Source organism: Camelus ferus, chromosome X (assembly GCF_009834535.1).
Source record: "Camelus ferus isolate YT-003-E chromosome X, BCGSAC_Cfer_1.0, whole genome shotgun sequence".
NCBI lineage: Eukaryota > Metazoa > Chordata > Mammalia > Artiodactyla > Camelidae > Camelus > Camelus ferus.
In genome coordinates this window covers 99,039,328-99,060,896 of record NC_045732.1, presented here as the reverse complement: position 1 = coordinate 99,060,896, position 21,569 = coordinate 99,039,328, and the positions used below count along the sequence as shown (strand labels likewise).

Here is a 21,569-nt window from a genome sequence, read left to right as displayed (position 1 = left end):
ATAGAGAAAACATGAACAGATTGCTTACTGTAGAATAGTTTGGGGGAAATAAGACGTTTCTTCTTTACAATATATTGGAAGATACAAATACTGGAGTAGTATTTGTTGTAAGTTACCAGCAAGGGATCGGATTAGCTCGGATGTGTTTTCATTATTGATACACATTTCAGAAGAGTATTTTATGCTTAAAATGGTAAGTTAAGGAAAAGTAAATTGGATTTTTCCCCCTTCTTCTCTCTCCATTGTTTTTGTAAGTTAAATATACTTCAGATTCATCTGAAATACAGAAAAGTATAAAGAAGAGTCATCTCTAATACAACCACTAATTGACATAGTGTTGGGTGTGTTTGTTTTCTCTTTAGTTTTATATGGTGACTGTTCTTCTGTCTCTTTAAAACTTTCTTGAAAGCCTCCCTTCTTTGGATGGATGGGTAATTTATGTACCAGTCCCCTGTTGTTATATATTTAGCTTATATACAGTCCTTCAATTGCCATCTCTCATTTTTTGCCTATGAGAGATGAAATGGCCTTGAAGAATTAAAGGGAGTAAGATTTTTCAGGCTTTTGGTGTGTGCAGCTTTTTCTAAAAGATTTTAATACTGTTGCCCCTTGAACAACATAGGTTTGAACTGCTGAGGTTCAGCTGTAGAGACTTTTTTTTAAAAAAAAACTATTACAATATTATACTTTTTGTGGTTGAGTCCTCAAATGCAAAACTAGGAATATAGAGAGTGCCCCTAACCTCTAGAGATTCAAGGGTGTGAACAAAAAATATTGCAAACCAAATCAGTAAAAAAAGAATGCTGAAGCCATCAAGTCATCAGCCCCTGCCTCCACTGCCCACAGTGAAGACAAACAGGCAGCCTAGCCACTGCAGCCTAAGGGAACTCAGACAGAATAAGAAAGGACAAAATACTGGCCCTAGGTAGCTAGGAGCTTGTCAAAGCAATGCTTTTAATGAGGCCAAATGTTGCTCCTTCTCATATATAGAAAAGTGCTAAATTCTTTAACTTGAGATGTCTGGTTTTCTTTTACTGTTCTGACTACCCAGTCTTTGTTGTAGAACTCCTGTGTATCCTGGCTCCTCCCCTATCACTTCAGAGCAGTACCTCAGGCAGTCTGAGAGGCTGTCATCCCAGGTTCCAGTCCTTAGAAATGTCCCCCTAATAAAACAGCTGTCAACTTTTAGGCTGTACATTAATTTCTGTCAACAGTTTGGGAAACCACTATGAAGGGACCCAGAGCAGACTTCTTTTCTTCGCCTGAACTCTCCAAGGATCCAGAGCCTTGGTACCAGCAGAGGCCTTTTGGGCCTATCTCCCTCCTTGTAGAGTCCAGACAAATTTGGGTGAGTCTTTCTTGGTTCTCGGATCTCCCATATTGGTTGATGATCCTGAGTTTTATTTGGCTGTATATGCAGGTACCTGGCCCTCCAGTTGAAAGATACTGGGAGGAAATACCCACCCAGTGGAGATGTGCTGGGTGGGACCTAATTGCAAGATACCAGGAAATACCCTCCTAGAGGAGACGTCCTAGGTGGGGCTGATTAAAAGATACCAGGAAAATAACCACTTAGAGAAGACATCCTAAGTGGGACTGGTTGAAAGATGTCTGGACTGAGTGCTTAGCTAAGAGGCTGGTCTAATGCTTTTCTCAGTTTGGCTACCTCCATTGAATTTTTTGAGGTAAAAGTGAAATCTTATGAGAAGTTGATGGACTCCAAAGATGGACCCTCCTGGCTAGCAAGGGCTTTCTCATGTGACTGAGAAACTTCCAGGAGTGGTGGAGGCAAAGACCTCATGCTGTGCAACTGACCCTGAGGGGAAACCCACTAGCAATTTTATTCTGACAACATGACCTTAGAATTGGGAATAGAGCTTTCTAAACAGAAGAAAAAGAAATGACAGATTGCCAGCCTCCAGTTAATGCCGCAGCCAAGTTTATGTACATTCAAAATTTACAAGTACTTAATTGGGAATTAAAGAAAATCTCACCATGAAAATAACTAAGCCAAGTTTTTTTATTGCATATACAGTTAAGTTAAAAAAAAAAAAAAGCTAGTCTGGTAAAAAATTTTTTCAAAATTCTGACCTTACAAAAAACAAAAGCCCTTTTAGGGGGAACTTGGATTTCTCTTCCTGTGTCTTTCAGATGTACATGTTTTATGTTTCTGTGGGTGTTTTGCTTGTTCAGATGTACATGTTTTATGTTTCTCACTTTATTAATGTTACTAACTGTATTACTTGTACTATTTTGAAAGATTGCTGTTCTTACATTTCCTAATGTGTAACTAGACCTCCAACGAGATTGATTATGGCTAAACATCTTAAGGAAACAGACTACATTATAAGCCTGCATAGAATAATTATAATAGTGTGATTCGACATTTGGAAATAAGCAATGGGGGGAAACATTCCTGGAGCATAACAGACTAATAAGACAAGTGATCCAGAGAATTTTTTGAGCATCAACAGGGCCTGGTCCAAAAATTAGTACACTGAGTGGCATGTCAACAGTCTTCACCTGATCTGGAGATGAGCCTTCCTAGTGTCATGGGACAAAATTGGTCATGAAATCTCTCCCAAAATATTGATCGAACTTAGGACCAAGGGGGAGCATTGTGAATGAAAATACTACAACCATATCAGTAAACAAAGGATGCTGAAGCCATCAAGTCAGCCACAGCTGCCACTCCCTCAGTGAAGACAAGCCTGCAGCCCAGCCTCTGCAGCCACTCACAGTAGTGCACTCCGAGCAGACTCAGAATAAGAAAGGACAGGACACTGGCCCTAGATAGCTAGGTGCTTGTCAAAGGAGTGAATTCAGTGAGCCCAGATGTTTGCTCCCTCCCCATACATAGAACAACGCTAAATTCTTTAACATGAGATGCCAGATTTTCTTCAGTTAACAAGCAATCTTTTATTGTTCCAACTCCCTGGTCTTTGTTGTAAAGGTCCTATATATCCTTGCTCCTCCCCATCACTTCAGAGCAGTCCCTCAGAGCAAACATCTGAGAGGCTGTTATCCAGGAATGAGTCCTCAAAATTGCCACTGAATTAAACGTAACTCTCAGCTTCTAGATTGTGCATTTATTTCAGTCGACAGATTTGCAATATTTTTGTTCGCAACAGTTAATAACATTAATAAAGTGATAAAAGCATAACAATTTATAAACAAAGAACAAATTAAAACATTGATTAGTATAACTAGTTGAAATCTGGTTGAGACAACCATCAAATACACAGGGGAGTCAGCTGACAAGTAAAATTCTAAAAAGACTAGAGAAAAAGATAAATGTTTCATCCTTGTTTACAAAGTCATGTGTTGTCAACTTATTGTAGGTCACAGAGTTAGAGGAAAGGTTTTCTTGAAAATAAAGAGTAAAGGCCAGACTGTTTCTCAAAAACCTCAAAAAATCATAATACTGTCAATCTTATTTATTAGTTCATTCAGTTTCATATAATTAATTTCTGTTTATCCTGAAGAAGTCATCAGGTTTCCATTCGTTTCATAATTTACCCAGTTCAGCGGTATGATCTAAAAGTTATCAGGAACATATTTGTTTAAAAGTCCCTTTTTTATGAATCTTCCTGAAGTTCTTCATTTTATGAAAGCATCAGAATAAAACAATGTCTCTTTATATAAATAACAAGGCTTAAAATGGCGTGGTTGAAGATTTGATTATAATGCAACTGACAAGCAACTTGGATATTTTGACATACAACTTTTTAAGATAATAATTAGAAATATGACTGATAACCAGGACATACTACATTTTTAAGAATGTTATACAAACTTCGGAATAACTATATTAGGGACTTATATCTTTACAATATAACCTAAACTTTATCTCCAATCACTCGACAATATTTTTTAAAAAGTAATTTAACATACCAAATATATCTAGTTAGTTTAATATCTCTCTTCTGGATGTTTCGGGGGCCCTCTGAACTATCCTAAAGTTATCTGGAGATCAAAAGAACTTTAATCAAAATTTGATATTTGGAAGCTTGTTAAAAAGTTTCAGAACACTTGGTTAGATAAAATCATAGGTCACTGTGAAACAATACTTCTACTCAGCCAAAGTGACAATGGTTTTAAAAATAGATACAAATCCTTTAAAGTACACTCACACAATCTGTTATAAAAGTAGCACTCTAAGAAACTTTGTTTTCTTAACATAGATAATTAAACCCAGTCTTGTATCAGCTTACTTCAACAAAAATCCATTTACTTAGTCAATCCCTACCATACACAAAACTCTTCTCAGGATTCCTTATCCACAACCTTTTATCACTTTCTGTATCCGTATTATTTTATCCCTTTATTCTCCCTTCTAGAAACTGCCAACTCCTAAGAAGCAAAATGCAATCTTTAATATCTTCTTTTCCTGAAAACACTTTTTTCTACTATATATAAAAATGTTTCTTCATTATTTGTAGTAGCTTTAAATACATATTTAAATTAGAACATTTAACTCTTAAAATCCTTAATTTCCTGTGAAAACTAGGAAATAAGCAATTATGAACTGTCTTTGACATTAGTCTTCTGTAGGTTGACAAACATAAATACCAACAATAATTTTTTAAAACTATGTGCTTTCTCTTTGAAAATCTCTTAAGGTGGCACCAAACATTTTTATCAATAGTCTCAAATACCTTTAGCTTCTCTGTGAAGGGAAGGCAATGTTTAGTAATTAATGTTTTAATATCTTACTTTATTTAGGAATGACCTAGTTATTTAATAAACTCCAATCATTTAACTTAATTTAGCGCAACTCTAGAATTTTAAGATAGCACATATTTGCAAATTATTTAAGCATACATTTAAAAAATATGTTTACTTACCCCAAAGCTCTTGTCTCATTTGTGCTTAATTTACTGGTAAGAATTTTATCACACCAAATTACTATTATATTTTTGACAAATTTGCAACAGATATAACAAGATCTTGTTAGACTTTCAATAAACCTAGGTAAACGTATTATGCTTAATATAGATAATTCTAAAGATGTCTACATTAATTAGATCAACAAACTTAAACTAAACTGAATACCAGACTAAATATCTAATAGTTTTCAGTTCATGTGAACCTGACAGTCAGTTTGGCCAGTTTTTATTTTAGAAATACTTAATTTGTAAGTGTTTACTTTTAAGAAGTTAATTAAATAGAGCTCTTTTTTAACTTTAATTTGGGTAATTTTTAGCAGTAGAGACATCTCACATCTACAATGTGTACACAGTCTTATAAACAGATAAAGCTAGAGATCTCATAGCTTCACTTTAAAACTTAGTTATGAATTAGGTATTACAATATAAATTTACTGCTTATAAGTAACAGTTGGAATAGGTTGAATTTGCTTGCTCAGATCACTAAAGCTTACTATTTATGAGAAAGACTTTTAAGATTTCGATTTGTCCTTGACAAAGTCTGAAGGACCTGTCAGAGCTCTGAGGCCTAAAATGCCAAAAATTTCTTTGACCTTAAGTTTTACCTCATTGAGCAAATTAGGCTCAGTCTCAGGTCATTGTTAGCTTATTTACGTTTCTGATCCACAAGACAAAGACAGTTGCTTTTAGTTCCCCAAAGAGCTGCTCTGTCACTTAAGTCCAACTCTCTCTCCTTAATTTGCTTTTCTGTATCAGTGAGAAGCCCTCCAAAAAGAGTTCCATGTTTTAAAACTTCTGGGTTTAATTTATCACGTCTTCAAAGGCTTGCATGAGGCACTTAACTCTCTTCCTTGAGTTACAAGTTCAACCCAGAGTAAATCTCTATTACTATTTTTATTGGCCCCTGGATATTAGTTTTAGTTCTCCTTTATACTATGCAGCTCAGGTAACACTACTGGTTTCCTTTAGTGTGTTTAGTTAATTTTTCCTCAGGGGCAGACTGATGTGCCCAGTCTTTTAATACCAAGCAGGGGAAGCATTCCTCATTGAAACATAGCTATCCCACAACATAATTAAGCACAAGAGGTTTATACAGAGACAATTTATATATATCAATTTTATAAACTTTTATCTCAATTTTTTCAACTCTTATACCTTTAATTTTAGTTTTTATGAGGTGAAATTAAGAAGTCTTATTTTACAAGGAGTCCTAGAAGCTTTTTTCTTGTTTTCTTTTTCTTTTTTATTGTTTAGCTTTGGTATCACGGTTACACTAGCCTCCTTGACTTCACAGCTGTAGGGTCCTCTGGAGAAATACTGTTTTCTTGTTTGCTGCTGGCCGTTCAGTTTCTCTTACTCTACCTTGATCAATGGCATGATGGAGTTTTACTTTCTCCAGCTGAGCTACTTTACTTTCTCAGTTCGGTGACTGGCCTGGATGAGTTCCAATGTGAAAAAAATTTTAGTGGCCTAATTCCAATCTTATGTATGTGTTGGAAAAGAATTTGTATTTATGATTAAGAACAGAGTCATACTGATACGTGTTAAATGAAGTTTTAAGAAATCTTCTTTATCCTTATTTAGAGTTGTTAATTTCTGAGACATGTGCAGAGGGTCCACAAGTTTTCTCTCTTGCGTTTCCCCTCCTCCCACAATAATTGTCCTTATTTCTGTCTGAGGAACATTACAGTCATTAATGCTAAATTGATTTCCCTTTTTGCTTTGGCTGCTGGAAAGCCCCCCGCCAGTTTTTGGATCTTTCTAGCAAGTGCTAGATGGCCTGCTCTTTGTGTTAAGATGAAAATTCATCTGCAATGTCATTTCACTCTTCACTACTCTTTTCCTTATACCCTGCTTTTATTCACTCATTGAATTTTTATACTGTTTCAGATAAAGGTAACCTATTTTTTTTAATTAATTAAGCTGGATCTGAATTTTTTCTTTACTTAGGTTAGAAATGTAATTAAAACACCTCTAAATTTTATTGGTGGAGAATAGTTTCTTGTTTTATTATTTCAGTTATTTAATTGTGTTAGATGAACAAAAACATGTGTATTTTGTTCAATGTAAGTGTCTTTTACTGTGGTATTTTAGATGTATGTATAATAAAGTTCTGTTCTATGCTGGTAATTATATACTGTTCGACTCTAGCTAAAGGATAGAAAAAAGAGGTGAAACAAGAACTCCATTTCTTTCTTGCTTGTATTCTATTAATAAGATTATTAGGTGTTACTGACTGTTGAACTCCACCTAGACAGTGTACTCTTAAGCTCAGCCCAGTTGTATGTTTCCAGATTATATGCAAAATAGATTAGAACAAATGTCCAGCAGTCCAATAAATTTAGGATATTTTCTTAAAACCCAAATGAATAACACTAGTGTTAAGACCTTGAGAAATTGCCCCACCCTGAAACTAAATTTCATCATTTATAATATGTAGGAGAATTACTGTGATTCCCGGTATCTTGAGTTGTAAATAGTCTATATGGGAAAGTGAATCTTGATACGGCTTCTTTCGGTTTATTGATTTCTTTTGTATATCATATTTCCTTTTTTCAGTACCCAATTTTATTTTGGTCAATATACTGTAATATATTTAAGTCACTATTATTTTCGTATCCTCCAACAATCCACAGGAAGGTGAGGAGGTTGCAGAATTTTCTCCTGTATTTGATAACCTGATGAAAGTGGCTGAAGTGGGCTCATAGGACAGTGAAATTGGAGTCTCCCTGCCTTTGGGCTAATCACCAGTTCACTTGGCAGCTGAGGAAAGCAAGCTGCTTTTCCCACAAGCCACAGGGCTGCTTATCTAACGGGGTCAGATAAAGCGTGGAAGGTTTCTGCCTTGAGGCTATGGATCTAATTCTGTTCTGGAAATCAAAGGAAGGGTTCTAATTCATGTGGCAAACTTGTGTGTCACCAGTGCAGTAATCCTGCTGAAATTGTTTTCCCCCCTTGCTCTGTTTTGTTTCTGAGCCAGACCCAACTCCAAAAGCAGCTGATTCACATACTGATGCACCTTGTTTTTCCCCCTTGCTCCATTTTGTATTTGAGCCAGACCCAACTCCGAAAGCAGTTGATTCAAGAACTGATGCACCCTGTGTTGACTGAAGACCTGCAGCCCCCATCCATTTCAGTGGAAGGGAGTACCCTCTTAGTCAGAGCTTGTAACTCGCTTGTGGCAGATCACTTACGAAGATGTGGCTATGAGTATTCACTTTCTGTTTTCTTTCCAGAAAGTGGTTTGGCAAAACAAAAGGTAATGTCTTCGCTTTTTGGTCTCTGAATTTTCCGCTAGCAGATTTTTCTTCAGATGATAAAGTGCTGCAAGTAACTCAGTGCTCCTTGGCTAGCTGGGTCTGTTTCTTGTTCATCTTTGGATTTACATCATGTATTTATTACATAATGTAACAAAGGAGTGTGAAATTTCATATTGCTACCAATTCCTTGGTTGTTTGGGAGGTGGGGGTAATTTGGTTTGTTTGTTTGTTTTTAACGGCGGTGCTGGGAATTGACCTCCTGCATGCTAAGCATGTGCTCTACGACAGACCTATACCTTCCCCTCAATTCCTTGGAGTCTTAGTTTATCTTTTGTAAAATTGTGATGTGTAGCGGGCAGGGTATAGCTCACTTGTGGAGTGCATGTCTAGCATACATGAGGTCCTGGATTCACTCCTCAGTACCACCATTAAAAAAATAAATAATTAATGAACCCAATTACCTCCCCCACATAAAAAAATTGTGATGTGTAGAGTCACTAAATATTTGAGAGCAAGGGTTGCTCTCCCACTCCCTGTCGTCTGAGACCCATACCTGCCATTCCTGTTGAACATCTGCTGTGTGCTGGGCACCGCTGCTCCCACTTCAGCTGTTCCATGTGTTTCAGAGGGGGCTCTGGGGTCTGGAGAGGGAAGGTGATTTGCTCATGGTCATTTGATGTGTAAGTGACAAGGCATGGCAGTCAGTCTAGATCTCTAAAATGTGCTTTTTATCACAGTACAGTCTTTTCAGGTATTTGTCTTTGTGATTATTGTAAGAGAAGTGAAGAATAATTTTTAAAAATCGGTAGAGTTCTCAAATACTAAAAACACATTTGACCACTTTTCTAATGATTTTAACTCTATTGAACATACTAATCACACTTTGTTATTTTAAAGGTAGATATAGCAAACTTTCCCTAATTTTTAAATAGACTTAACTTTTTAGAGCAGTTTAGGATGACAGAAAATGGAGCAGAAAGGGAGAGTTCCCATGGGCTCCCTGACCCCACACCCACACAGCCTCCTGCTTTGTCAGCATCATTCACCATGTACATTTTTACACTTGATGAATCTACATGTGGTCACATCCTTATCACCCCAAGTCCCTAGCTGACATTAGGGTTTGCGCTTGTGGTTGTCATGTGTTTTTACTCTTTATCTTGGCTATAATTGTCAAAAAGTTCGATACTCAGTTCTTTTAAGAAAGCAACATGTTAGAATTTGAAAAACTTAACATTTAAATATGCTGTATTCATGCAGTAACAACCAAATGTTACCAACATTAGGAATTTTTTTTTTGGCCCATCAATCTCTGAGTGTCTAATTGTATTTCATAATTTTGCTTATTACGTGAATAATGGTGAATAATTATATAGTTACTATAGCAGTAGTAATCTACTTCATACATTCAAAGTTTGCTATACTATAAAGTACTGTGCAGAATACTTTCTTCAAAGGAAGACCAATTGAAAATATCAGTATCCCAGGGTAGACATAGTAAAGCTGATTAAGAATAGCTGCCCAAATGTTTGACTGAAGTGTATCTAAAATAGTTCTAAACAGTCATAGTTGTAAAGACAGTAAAAACTTAAGTTTATCCACATTTTGAAGCAATGGGAATTAAAAGTCATTGCAGTTGAAAGACTGGAATTTACTCATATATTCATTGGTGTCTCAGATGTTTGTCATCTGTAAGGCATTTCCCATTTCTGTCATTTCTCTTAGGCATATCATCTTTAATGTGGAGTATTTGGTGGTTTAACTACATGATCAAGAGAGAGATTTTATCCTTTTGACCTTAATGTTTATTGTAATTTATTTAGTAGTATATAGTTATCTTTTTTATTTAATTTGAAGCATGATTCTTAGTATTATATTCAGCAACATCTTCTTTTATCTTTTAAACATTGATGTTAAAATACGTTTACTTACTTTTTTTTTTTCTTTAAGGTATTGACTATGCAGGATCTGTTACAACTCATTAAAATCAGTTCTGAATCCAGTCTCTACAAATCACTGGTAGGACTGTTAAGTTTTTAATAACCTGCTTTGGTTTGTTAATTATAACGGAATAGTTGAATAAAGGTAAAATATTTTCTTTTAACAGATTTCAGGATTTGATAAAGAAAACCAAAAAGGTAGGAGCCTTCATCTTTGTAGAGAATAGGAATATTTTTGTAAGATGTTTTTTCCTATAAAAGTATGAAACCAAACATTTTGAGGGGAAGAATAGGGAATTTAATGCTGACAATACCTTACCTTTCAGAAAAACATAGTGATTCGTCTGTTTTGACAGATGTGGATCATTTCTCCCAAATTTCTATCTTTTTTATAGCTTTTAGCTCCTCAAGTCAGAAAGCTAGACAGTATCAAGAGCCCTGCAAACAGATTGAAAGCCAGTCTTTGTATAAATACCCACTGTTGGGAACATTTCCCCCAAACAAAACTGGGAACATTTAGGTCGGTTGTCTTTGTATGCTAGGTACCCCTCTCCTGAAGTTCAATGTATAGAGTATTAATATTTGCTTAAAGAATGAAATATTTGTTCAGTAATTGTATTTTTTTATTCACTGTTGATACATGCCTGTTAAATGGCTTTAATTTTGGCTTTGATAATAGCCTTTATAGGTCATAGAAGATGTAACTATAATATTGGTCTTTGGCGTCTGTTCTTGATAACTGGGCTCCTGAAACCCTTGTAAGTTCCTGGGTGATAGGAACGTCTTTTGTTTTAATGAACCAACTCTGGGTGGGTCCCTTGATGAGGGCCGGTCTCTGGTCACCACAGAGATCAAGGTGTGGTTACAAATGTGGGATTTTCAGCCTTGCCCCCATTCTCTTGAAGGCAGAGGAATTGAAGGTGGTATTACTAATTGACAGCACATATGTGATGAAGCCTCCTTCAGTTTGGGGATCAGAGACCTCCTGGGTTGGTGAACACGGGCAGGCGCTGGGAGGGTGGTGCATCTAGGGAGGGCAGGGAAGCTCCAGGTCCCCTCCCACAATGCCTTGCCCTGTGCATCTGTTCCATTTGACTGTTCATCTGTATCCTTGATCATATCCTTTAACAAACTGGTAAACATACACTATTTCCCAGAGTTCTGTGAACTGCTCTGGCAGATTAACTGAACCTTGAAGTGCATCTATGTATGAGGAGACAGAAGGGTGGGGTGTCTGGTGGGACTGAAGCCCTTAACCCACAGGATCTGATGCCATCTCCAGGTAGACAGTGTCAGAATTGAGTTAAGTAGTAGAACAGTCCTCTGGTGTCACAGAATTGCTCGGTGTGGAGGAAATCTGCACATGAGGTGAGCAGGAGTGTCGGGAGTAAAGTATTGTTAAGTGTTTGTGTACAAGAAAAGCCCAAGGAGGCTCCACCACCTTGTGTTCCTGCCAGTGATGAGTGAGAGCTCCACTGCTCCACATCCTGATCAGCATTTGGTGCTGTAGCTGTTCTGGATTTTAGCCATCTGAATAGCTGTAATGCTGTCTCATTGTTTTAATTTGCACTTCTGTAAGGACAGATAATGCGGAGCATTTTTTCATGTGCTTATCTGTGGGGAGGTGACATGGTAGGCACAGGGTGGGTGTTTCCCACACAGGAGGAAGGCTGAGGGCTTTTCCTCTTTACAGCTGCTATGGGTGACACACCACAGCAACACTTAATAGTGGACTTTGTATTTTGAGCATAAGCTTGTCAACTGCCTGTAATGCATATTCTTGAGATCTTTTTAAAAAAATCTATGACATTATGTAATGGTCTTTGCATGTTGGTGTGGTCCTGGGTTTTGTCTGTTGCCAGCACTACTACCATCCCTGATAGGACACTCATTCAGAGCTTTCCATTCGTCAAACACTTGAGTACCTGCTTTCTGCCAGTCATGACTTAACTGCCTGGTCTCCTGGGAGTGATGTCAACAGCGGATGAGTAAAGTGGATCACACGGTAGTCTGGACCGCTTGCAAAGGAGCTGGTCAGTACTGAAGTGGAGACTGGTGGGTGATCCTAGATTGTGGATTCTAAGGCAGTGCTGCCTAGATCACTCTGATGATGGGACCGTCTGTATCTCTTGTTTGGTATGGTAGCCACTGCCTGCCTGTGGCTACTGAGTGCCTGAGACGTGGTTAGTGTGACTGGAGAACTGAGATTGTAATTTAACTAGCTCCCTGTGAGTAGTGCCTGTCACACTGGACAGCACAGGTCTAGGTAACCAGCTGCTGTCTGTAGCTTAGCTGTTTCAGAAAGACACTCAGGGCTTGAAGGGCTACTGTGAAATAATCTGTGTACGTATAGGTGTTTATGTTATTAAAAGTCACCTTTCACCTTTAAACACTCTTTAAGTCTTTCTACTCCAGAAAGACATTTGGCTGGCAGCTCTTAGCAGCTTTGGCCAGCACCCTTGTAAAATGTGGAAGACTCAGGAAAACTGAGTTGCAGATGTGTCAGGACTCCCCGTGGTAAACTTGGGTGGAACTCTTTGCTAACAGTGCAACAGCTGCTGTTAAATGAAGTGATCTTCAAGTGAAGGGATGGCTCGCAGTTAGGAGACTGAGACCATCGGGAAGCACGTAGAAGATACTTTGTACCTAAGTGTTGTCTGTCCCCTGACGGAGGCCTGTGGTCTTCTGTTACTGTGTCTGTGCTGAGGGTGCTGGTGTGTTGCGTGGTTAGAGTACTCTTCTCCTAGATTCCACTCACCCGTCCTTCCCACCCCACATCTGTCCTTTCAGAGATAGTGATGCCCAGAAAATAGCTGGGCAGGAAACAGGGACACTGGCTCTTTTCTGTGTGCAAGTGAAAATCCTTACCTGTGATTGGCAGAAGAATAGATACATACACCAGTGGGGCAGAACAGAGAGCCCCAAAATAGACCTACAGCAGACACAGTGAACCGGTTTCTGACAAAGGCAATTCAGTGGAGGAACGATAGTCTTTTCAGCAAATAGTACTGGATCAACTGGACATTCATATGTGTGAAAGTGACCCTAGACGTAGACCAGCAATCTAAATGTAAAATGCAGAGAAGTAAAACTTCTAGAAGAAAATGTAAGAGAAAATCTTGTGTTCTCGGGTTTGGCAATGTGATTTAACACCAGGAATATAATACATGAAAAAAAAAAGTAGACCAATTAATTAGACCTTATTAAAATTTTTAAATGTTCTGTGAAACACAAAGACTAAAAAGACAAGTTACAGACTGTGAGAAGATAATTGTCAAAAACATCTAATAAAGGGCTTGCATCACAATTAAAGAACTGTGAAAACTCAACAGTAAAGAGACAACTCAGGTTGAAAATAGGCAAAGGATCTGAACAGACAGCTCTCCAAAGAAAATTTATAGATGGCAGATAAGCACATGAAAAAATGCTTTGCATTATCTGTCCTTACAGAAGTGCAAATTAAAACAATGAGACAGCATTTCAGCTATTCAGATGGCTAAAATCCAGAACAGCTACAGCACCAAATGCTGACCAGGATGTGGAGCAGTGGAGCTCTCACTCATCACTGGCAGGAACACAAGGTGGTGGAGCCTCAAGGTGGTGGATCCTCCTGAGGAGAGAGTTGGGTGGTTTCTTACAAAGCTGAACATAGTCTTACCACAATCCAGCAGTCTCATTCCTAGGTATTTACCCAACTAATGGGAAAGCTTAAGCCCATACAGACACCCACGTGTAAAGTTTTGTAGCAACTTTTTGCAGAATTGTCAGATATTGGGAACAACCAAGATGCCCTTCAGTCGGTGGATGGACAAACAAGCTGTGAGACATCCAGACAGTGGAATATTACTCAGCTGAAAGGCATGAGCTCTCAGGCCATGCAGAAAGAGAACTGAATCAGAAATGCATATGGTTGATAAAAGAAGCCTGTCTGAAAAGGCTACATATGCCATAGGATTCTATTTATATGACACCTGGAAAAGACAGAACTAGAGATGGTCAGCACATCGGTGGTTGCTGGGGATTTGGAGGGAAGGGATGGGAGGTTGAATAGGTGAAGCACAGGAGTATTCTTGCGTTACCGTCGTGGTGGGATGCGTGGTGCCGGGCATTTGCCACAACCTGTAGGACTTTACACAGAGTGCACCTTCATGCACATAGAGGGGGTCCGGTGATCTCAGGGTGGGATGCAGACCATGCCAAAACAAGCTCGCTGGGGGTAACCTCACTGACGCGGGCGGGGGAAAGACGCCGAGCTCGCATACTTCGGGAAGGATTGAAGACTCAGCCTCAAGGCAGAAGGAGCTGCGCGTAGGCGATGCGTTCGGGGTGAGAGTCCTTTCTCGTGGGGGTCCCGGCGAACAGTTCTGAAACCGTTCTCCACGTAGACTGGAAGTGAGCAATGAGGTAAATGGGCAGCAGGCGGCGGGAGCCAGGTCTTCCCTGTTGGAGTGGGAATTTACGGATGAGCAGGAGGGAGGCGCGGATCCTCCGCGTGGTAATGGAGTAGTTGGAGGCCTCAGTATGAACTCATGTTTAGCCTGATGTAGGAGGAGACGATCTAGAGATATTTATAGGTGTGTACGTGTGCACAGGTTAGTGTGCGCTCATATCTCCTTGCTCTGCAGGCTGAGGGGCTAGGAGCGGTGCCCTCCCCCCCTTCCCCAGGCACAGTGAGCGCACCTCGAGCCCAGTTTCGGGCACTAAGATACGGTTCCTCATACCATTCCAGAATAATAGGAACCAGGGCTCCTTGGAGCAATGGTTGATTCCAGGAATGGGGCAGAGACTATGCAGGGTGAGCTGGGAGCCTCTTACAGGCCAGGACCTGAGGAAGTGCTTAAGAAAAACGTCCACAGTGAGAGCGCTCCCAGAGGCCGAGGCTGGAACACTTGGAGCAATAAAACAAAAGATGGGGTGATATAAATGAATTAGAGAATTATAATTACCAAAGTATAAAGTAGTCCCTACGGATGTAAATGACTGCAAAACGAGGACACTAGACAAATCCTGCTTGGCGGAGGGGTGTGTGTGGAGGGGAGGTGGGGAGTGGAGCTAATTGGGGCTGCGGAAAGCACTGCAGAGCGGAGAAGACGCATGGCGTTAGCAACACTGCGTTGGAAGAGCACATCTCTGCAGATGATCTACTGCAGGATGTTGAAGATTTCTGCCCAGTGTTGACTTGTTCCATAGAAGGGAGCTACGGATCTGGCCTCAGCATGACAGCAGGAAGGGGTGAGGTGAGAACAGGCCTGGCTGCAAACTGGTCAAGAGAAGAGGGTGGATGAGGCAGAAGAATTGCCAGGCAGTGGAGATGAAGGAGCAGAGTTTATATGTGCAGTGGGGGAGGCAGAAAAATAGTGTTTTAACATCTTCAGCAGAAAAGAAGAACTCTGTACTTGGCTGATGCAGAAGTCCATTCAGCTGTCTTAAGAAACTGAAAACTCCAAAAGTAATTTATACTCATGGCTTAGAAAGTTTAGAAACTATTCAGGAAGGTATAAAATGAAAGAAGAAGTAGAAGTTTCTGCCCATATTCTCTGATTTCACTTTCTGCTGATAACTAGAATGAGAAGTGTCTTGTTTATTCTACCAGAATTTAGTTTATGGAAGTAGGTCTATATATGTAATTAAAATACATGTATACCCATAAATGGGATCATATGGCAGATACAGTTGTGTGATTTGCTTTCTTTGTGCACCAGTGTATCTTTGTCTAGCTGTATACTTGGACTAGTTATTTTTAAAGAATGTAATTAGCCCCCTGTTGATGGAGATTTTGATTGTTTTATTGTTTGTTTTTTTGCCGTGAGGAACAGTGTGCAGTGTACACTCCTGTCCCCTTGGGAGTGTAAACTCAAAGAGGTGGAATGACTACATCAAAGGGCACTTGCATTTTGAACATTCATAAACACTGACAGATTTCCCTCCCGAGCAAAAGGGCACGCCTGCTTCCCCACTCCCTTGCCGAAACTTAGATTGCTAAGGTTACAACTTTGATAAATACACTTACTGGAAAAATATGATCATTCTGTTCTAGTATTAATTTGCATTTGTTTATGATTTTGTTCATGTTTATTTGACATTTAAATTTTTTGCTTATAAAGTCTTTTCATGTCTTGCCCTGTTTTTGTCTTACTGATTTGTAAAAGCTTTTTGATAATATGAAAATTTGTCCTCTGTCTCTGTGTTATGGTAAATATTTGTTTCCAATGTATCTGTTGTGTTTGACTTTATTTCATGCCATACATAAGTTGTTTCATGTTCAATGATTATTTCTCCTTATAATTTTGAGGTTTCTGTGTCATACTTGGAAAGACCTGTCATAAGAAATTATTCTTCTAACTTACATAATGTAAAAAAGATAATGTTATAAAACCAGATTGCATAAACAGTGATGAAGCAATGATTGAGTGAAAGAAAGTTGTAAAACGAATCTATATATGTTGTGGTTTTTAGGTTTTCTCATGAAGTTTCTGAAAGAATTGGCAGACTATCATCAGCCTAAAGAGAGCTGCAATATGGAAACTCAGACAAGCTCAGCGTTTCCCATCAAAGACTCTCTCGGTAATTGTAGCCATCTTCCATAATTTCAGTTCTTCTCTTTTCTGTTTGAATGAAGGAGATGTTCAGATGTCCCGTATTATGTGTTTGTTCCTTGCCTGGGAGGGATGTAGGCTGCCAGCGGCAGGGCCACTCATTTTTTCTGAATCGTTGCTGGGAGGTACCAGGAGCTGCTCTCCAGGGCTGCTCCTCCCTTCACAACCGCCGGGGCTGTGCTTCCCAAACCTCGCGGGAACCAAAGGCCCTCTTTCTTGTGTGCTGGGTTGAAGCTCTCCTGACTGGGAGGGTCCTCCCTGTGCGCATCTTGCTTGCTTTTTTACAGTCACTAAAGTGAGAAATCCTAGACTGTCTGCTTTGCAGAGAACTAACGAAGTCAGCGGCACATCAGTTCGTTTCATAGTTGACGAAACTGAGGTCAGCAGAGGAAGAGCAGCTTGGCGACACTCAGTCTGGGTCAGGACTGATAGTAGAGTCTTAGTTTTCCGGTCCCTGATCCAGAGCCCTTTCCACTGTCTTTGATAGTGTCCTGCCCTTCAGTTGTGTGCTCAGGAGAGAAGGGAAGCAGCTGGCCAAAGCGGCGTGCTGAATTGGCTTCTTGGCCCTTCTTCACTCTTACAGAGCACTGGTGCCTTGAACTTGTAAAAGCCTGTAGTTTGTAATGACTGTGTCGTATGACTAGGCCATCAGTTTATTTAGGTGTAGGTTCTGTCCCATTAGAAGCAGAACATGCTTATTCTAGAGCAGCTCTGTTCAATAATGTAAGCCTCATGTGTAATTGGAAATTTTCCAGTAGCCACAGTAAAAAAAAGGTAAGAAGAAATGGGAAATTTGCTTTTGTAATGTATTTATTTAATCTGGTATTTTTAAAATACTGTTACAACATGAAAGTAATATAAAAATATTAATGAGATATTTTACATTTGCTCTCTGTCCTCAGTCTTTGGTATCTGATGTGTCTTTTACACTTAGAGGACATCTCATTTTGGACTAGTCACATTCCAAGTACTCAATATGACGGGGAGGGTAGTGCTTAGTGGTAGAGCGTGTGCTTAGCATGTGCAAAGTCCTGGGTTCAAACCTTGGTACCTCCATTTAAAAAAAAAAAGAAAGTAGCCAAGTACTCAGGATGGCCACATGTGGCTACAGTCCTGTCTTGGGCACCCCAGGTTGGTGCATTTGGGAGAATACAGAAAAGTAGAGGGAAAACCATAGCTAAAGTTTTGCTGAGCAGAGACGCACCTGCCAGTATTTTAGCCTGCTTCTGCCAGCCTTTTACCCTGTGTGTCCTCCTGGCGGTGTTGGTGTTGCACGTGATCGTACTCGAGGGCCGGCTGTGCGCTGTGCCGTGGGGTTGGTTTGCTGACCGCAGGTCTAGTGGATGGAAGGCTGGGATGGGAGACCGTCAGTAGCACTGGCTTCAGCCCCACTGATGGCACTGTGCGCTTACTCAGCCCTCAGGAGTTCGCTTCACTTGTCTGGGCATCGGTTTCCTGCTCTGTAAAGTGCAGGAGCGGAAGCACGCGCTCTCACATTCCCCCCATTTTGTTTCCTGGATTCCTCTTAAGGCCAGTGTTTTGAAATGTGAGTCAGCTTTAAGCAAAGTCCAGCGAAAGAGCTCTCCACCATGGTGCTTAGAGACTGGAAAGAGATGACCAGTGTTTTCTGACTTAAATTGTACTGTTTTCTGTTCCCCTGACATTTTAGGATGAGAATTTCAGTCAGGAAAGTAGGACCACTTCTACAGTGAGCACTTGTATACCTCGCTTCTGCCACTGAGTTTGTGTCACACCTGCTTGGTCACTTCTCTGTCCGTCCATTTTTTGTCCATCTTAGTTTTTTGATGTATTTCACAATAAATCGCAGACCTCCCTGCACTTTCCCTGAAGTGTACTCTTTCTTTTGAACAAATTTCTGGCCTCTTGCTTACCCGACCACGTTTCTCTAGCCTAATGTCCCATGTCGTTTTTTAATAGCGGAGAAGCTTCAGCTGATTGATGATCAGTTTGCAGGTGCTCACCCCCAGCATCCAAAGTTAGAATCTTTAGAAATCAGGTTAAACGAATATAAGAGAGAAGTAGAACATCAGCTCCAGGCAGACATGTGTCAAAAGGTAAGCTTTGTCTTCTTGTTACCAAAAGTGGTGTTTTTGCTGGTCTGTTCATGTCTTAACCTTAGGCATGTGGGAAAATACCTAGAATCTTTATGAATGAAAGGAATGCTATCCTGTCGTGCAAGTTATTTTTCTTCCTGATTGACGTCATTTCTTTATGCCTTTGGAAGGAATCCTACAGGTACAGTGAATGAGATGAAACTTAAAGATGAATTAGACGAAATGTATTTAGACAGCATTAATGTGGAACCTAACAGGAAAGAGAGAATCTGTTACTATTTCTTTACCAGTTACTGGTATTGACAGTTTTTTGTCATCAATTGGCAGTGGAAGCACTTTAAAGATACTGAAATAGCAGAAATTAAAATGGAAGAGAAAAGAAGGTGTGAGAAGGAATTAGCTGAGGTCCGGAACGAATTCGAGAGAGCTTGTCAAGCAAAGTCTGAAGCCCTCATTTCTCGGGAAAAGATGACCTTTGAGAGAATTCAAAAGCACCAGGAGGTAATAATTCTAAAATCACTTCCTGGCTGTGTCACCAGTAGGGACTTGGGGTCAAGAGCACCAGGGGAAGGATCCACTAACTCCCTTCCTCCGAGACGGCTGGAGGGAAAGACCCACACCAAAGAAGCAGCAGGCTTGAGGCTTAGAGAGCAGCTTGGAGGTGGCAGCCTGGCACTGAAGGAGACCCAACCAGGTGCTTGGAGGAGAGGGTTCCGGGGCAGCTCTCGGGAGGGTGTGTAGCGTCAGCGAGGGCGGAAGGATAGAGGTTCCCCAGGAGAGGAGCCCTAGAGAGCTGAGTTTCTTTGGCTTGGGAAAGGCAACCAGTTTAATGGAAAACACTGGGGTTTGGCGGGGTGGGGAGGGGAGCCAGAGAGGATGGTGGCTGCTCATGTCGGGCAGCAGGGAGGGCGATGTGGCTGTCTTGAAGACATCAACAAACAGGTCTGGGGAATCTGACGGCTGGAAGGATAAGGTCGGGCCAAGAGGCCAGAGTTGCAGGGGTGTTTTCTGGGGAATGATGGGAAAGCATAACTCAGCTACTGTCAGGAGCAGAGATGAGGTCCCTCGGTGGGGAGGAGTCCAGGGCTGTGAGGGTCATCACGATGGTCCTTTTGATCTTGTCCCCAGGAAGATGGTAGCATGGGAGGTTGAGGCTGACGCACTGGTGGGGATTGCACATCAGCAGGAGGGGTTGGATCCGCTGCTTCAGGAAAAGCAGGCTCCTTTACCTGAGGGCATGCCTTGACCTGCCTGGACTGGGGCAGTGCGACCTGCGGACGGCCAGCGCTTCCGCTGTCAGGCGGTGCTGAAAGTAGGAGACTTCCTCCCAGCACCTACCCTTGCTTGGGGCTTCTCAGTGAGACCCAGACCCAGTTATTGAGTGGGAATTGCACCCCTTCTGCGAAGTTTTGAACAGCATTTCTGTTCAATTGGGCTCAGTTTAGCTGTAAAATAAAGGTTGGAAGCTCCAGTGTTTGAGAGGCTTGTGTTGTATTCATACTAACAACGTCATCTTCAAGATAGGTGACTGACGACCTCAGATCACCCAGTTAACAGACTCGAAGCCTAATTAGTCACCTGATGCTCTGAGGGCTCTGGAGAAGGTTACCATCCTCGTGAAAATCACTGTGCCTTTACTCTGCCATTTGGGTTAGCCCTGCCCTTGTCTGCCCGATATGACCCTCCAGCCCTTCAGAATCCAGCTGGGATTTCACCGCCTTGTGATGCCTCTCCAGACTCCCACTGGTGGGCTGCTTCAGGCGTCGTTCTGCCATGGAGTCTTGACATACTTGTGATGTACTTGGGTTGTGAAGTTGTCACACTGTAGTGACTGTTGGGTTTCTCTCTCCCTGATGAGACTGTGAACCTGTTAAAGATGAGGACTGTACTATATCTGTCCCTCTTTGTATGTATGTCCAGCGCCCAGTGTGTCCATGACAGGCGATAGATGTTGCAGTCCTTGCTCGGGGGACACGTAAGTGGAAGCGTGGCCATTTTATTAGGGCTCACGCGCGCATGCTAGCTGAGTCAGGATGACCTTGAATTGGAAACTTGCAGATGACAACAACCACGGGGATTCTCTTCTTTTAAGTTCTACTGCTGAATGTCCATTTTGTTCCATTTTTTCTTGCTGAGAACTTAAACAGTCGAATAATTAGACAAGGGGATGCTAGAAATATAGGGTAATGTAGCTTAATGGCCCTTGGGGGAAGGGAGTCAAGTTTTGTGTAACTAGAAAAGGCAAAACGTACACCTCGAGTTGGAACCTTCTTGAAAGTGAAATTGTTCTAAGCTTAAATTTCCTTTGTTGTCTTTAGCTTGCTTGCTAAAAGTTAATGCTTTCCTATACAGAAATGAAGCCAAACAAATTTATGCTCAAAGGCAGCTTCTACTAAAAGATATAGATTTGCTCAGAGACAGAGAAGCAGAGCTGAAGCAGAGAGTCGAAGCTTTTGAATTGTAAGTATGTGTGTTTATTGTGGATATGTGGAATGAATGAGATTAAAAAGAACAGCTAAATGTGTCTAAATATTCTAACATTAACTACGAGATAGAGCTCTCGGTTGGAAAGGTGATGTCCCCTAGCTTTAAAAGGCACAGGTTATCGGAGGAAAAAGGCACAAGGTAAGACAAAGACCAGGTTTCACTTTTGAAACATCAGGTACTGGGATGGAAAGCAGGATGAGACATGGTCATCAGGCTACAATGAGACCAGACAGATCGTTGGTAGATGCTAATAACGCTTCAGTAGGTCATATATTTGGCATTTCTGTTCAGTCATTCGGGTCTCAGTTTCACATGCACGTAG

General features: G+C 40.7%; 1 protein-coding gene across 1 annotated transcript in view; it reads left to right on the top strand.

Annotated features, from left to right (window-relative positions):
- LOC102510121 (OFD1 centriole and centriolar satellite protein) overlaps positions 1-21,569 on the top strand; it is a 45,035-nt gene that overhangs the window by 688 nt on the left and 22,778 nt on the right. Inside the window, 7 exon segments of the mRNA XM_032475978.1 lie at positions 7,948-8,148; positions 10,100-10,168; positions 10,257-10,287; positions 16,546-16,653; positions 18,624-18,760; positions 19,088-19,261; positions 21,114-21,220. Of these exon segments, the coding sequence (XP_032331869.1) occupies positions 7,948-8,148; positions 10,100-10,168; positions 10,257-10,287; positions 16,546-16,653; positions 18,624-18,760; positions 19,088-19,261; positions 21,114-21,220 (827 nt within the window).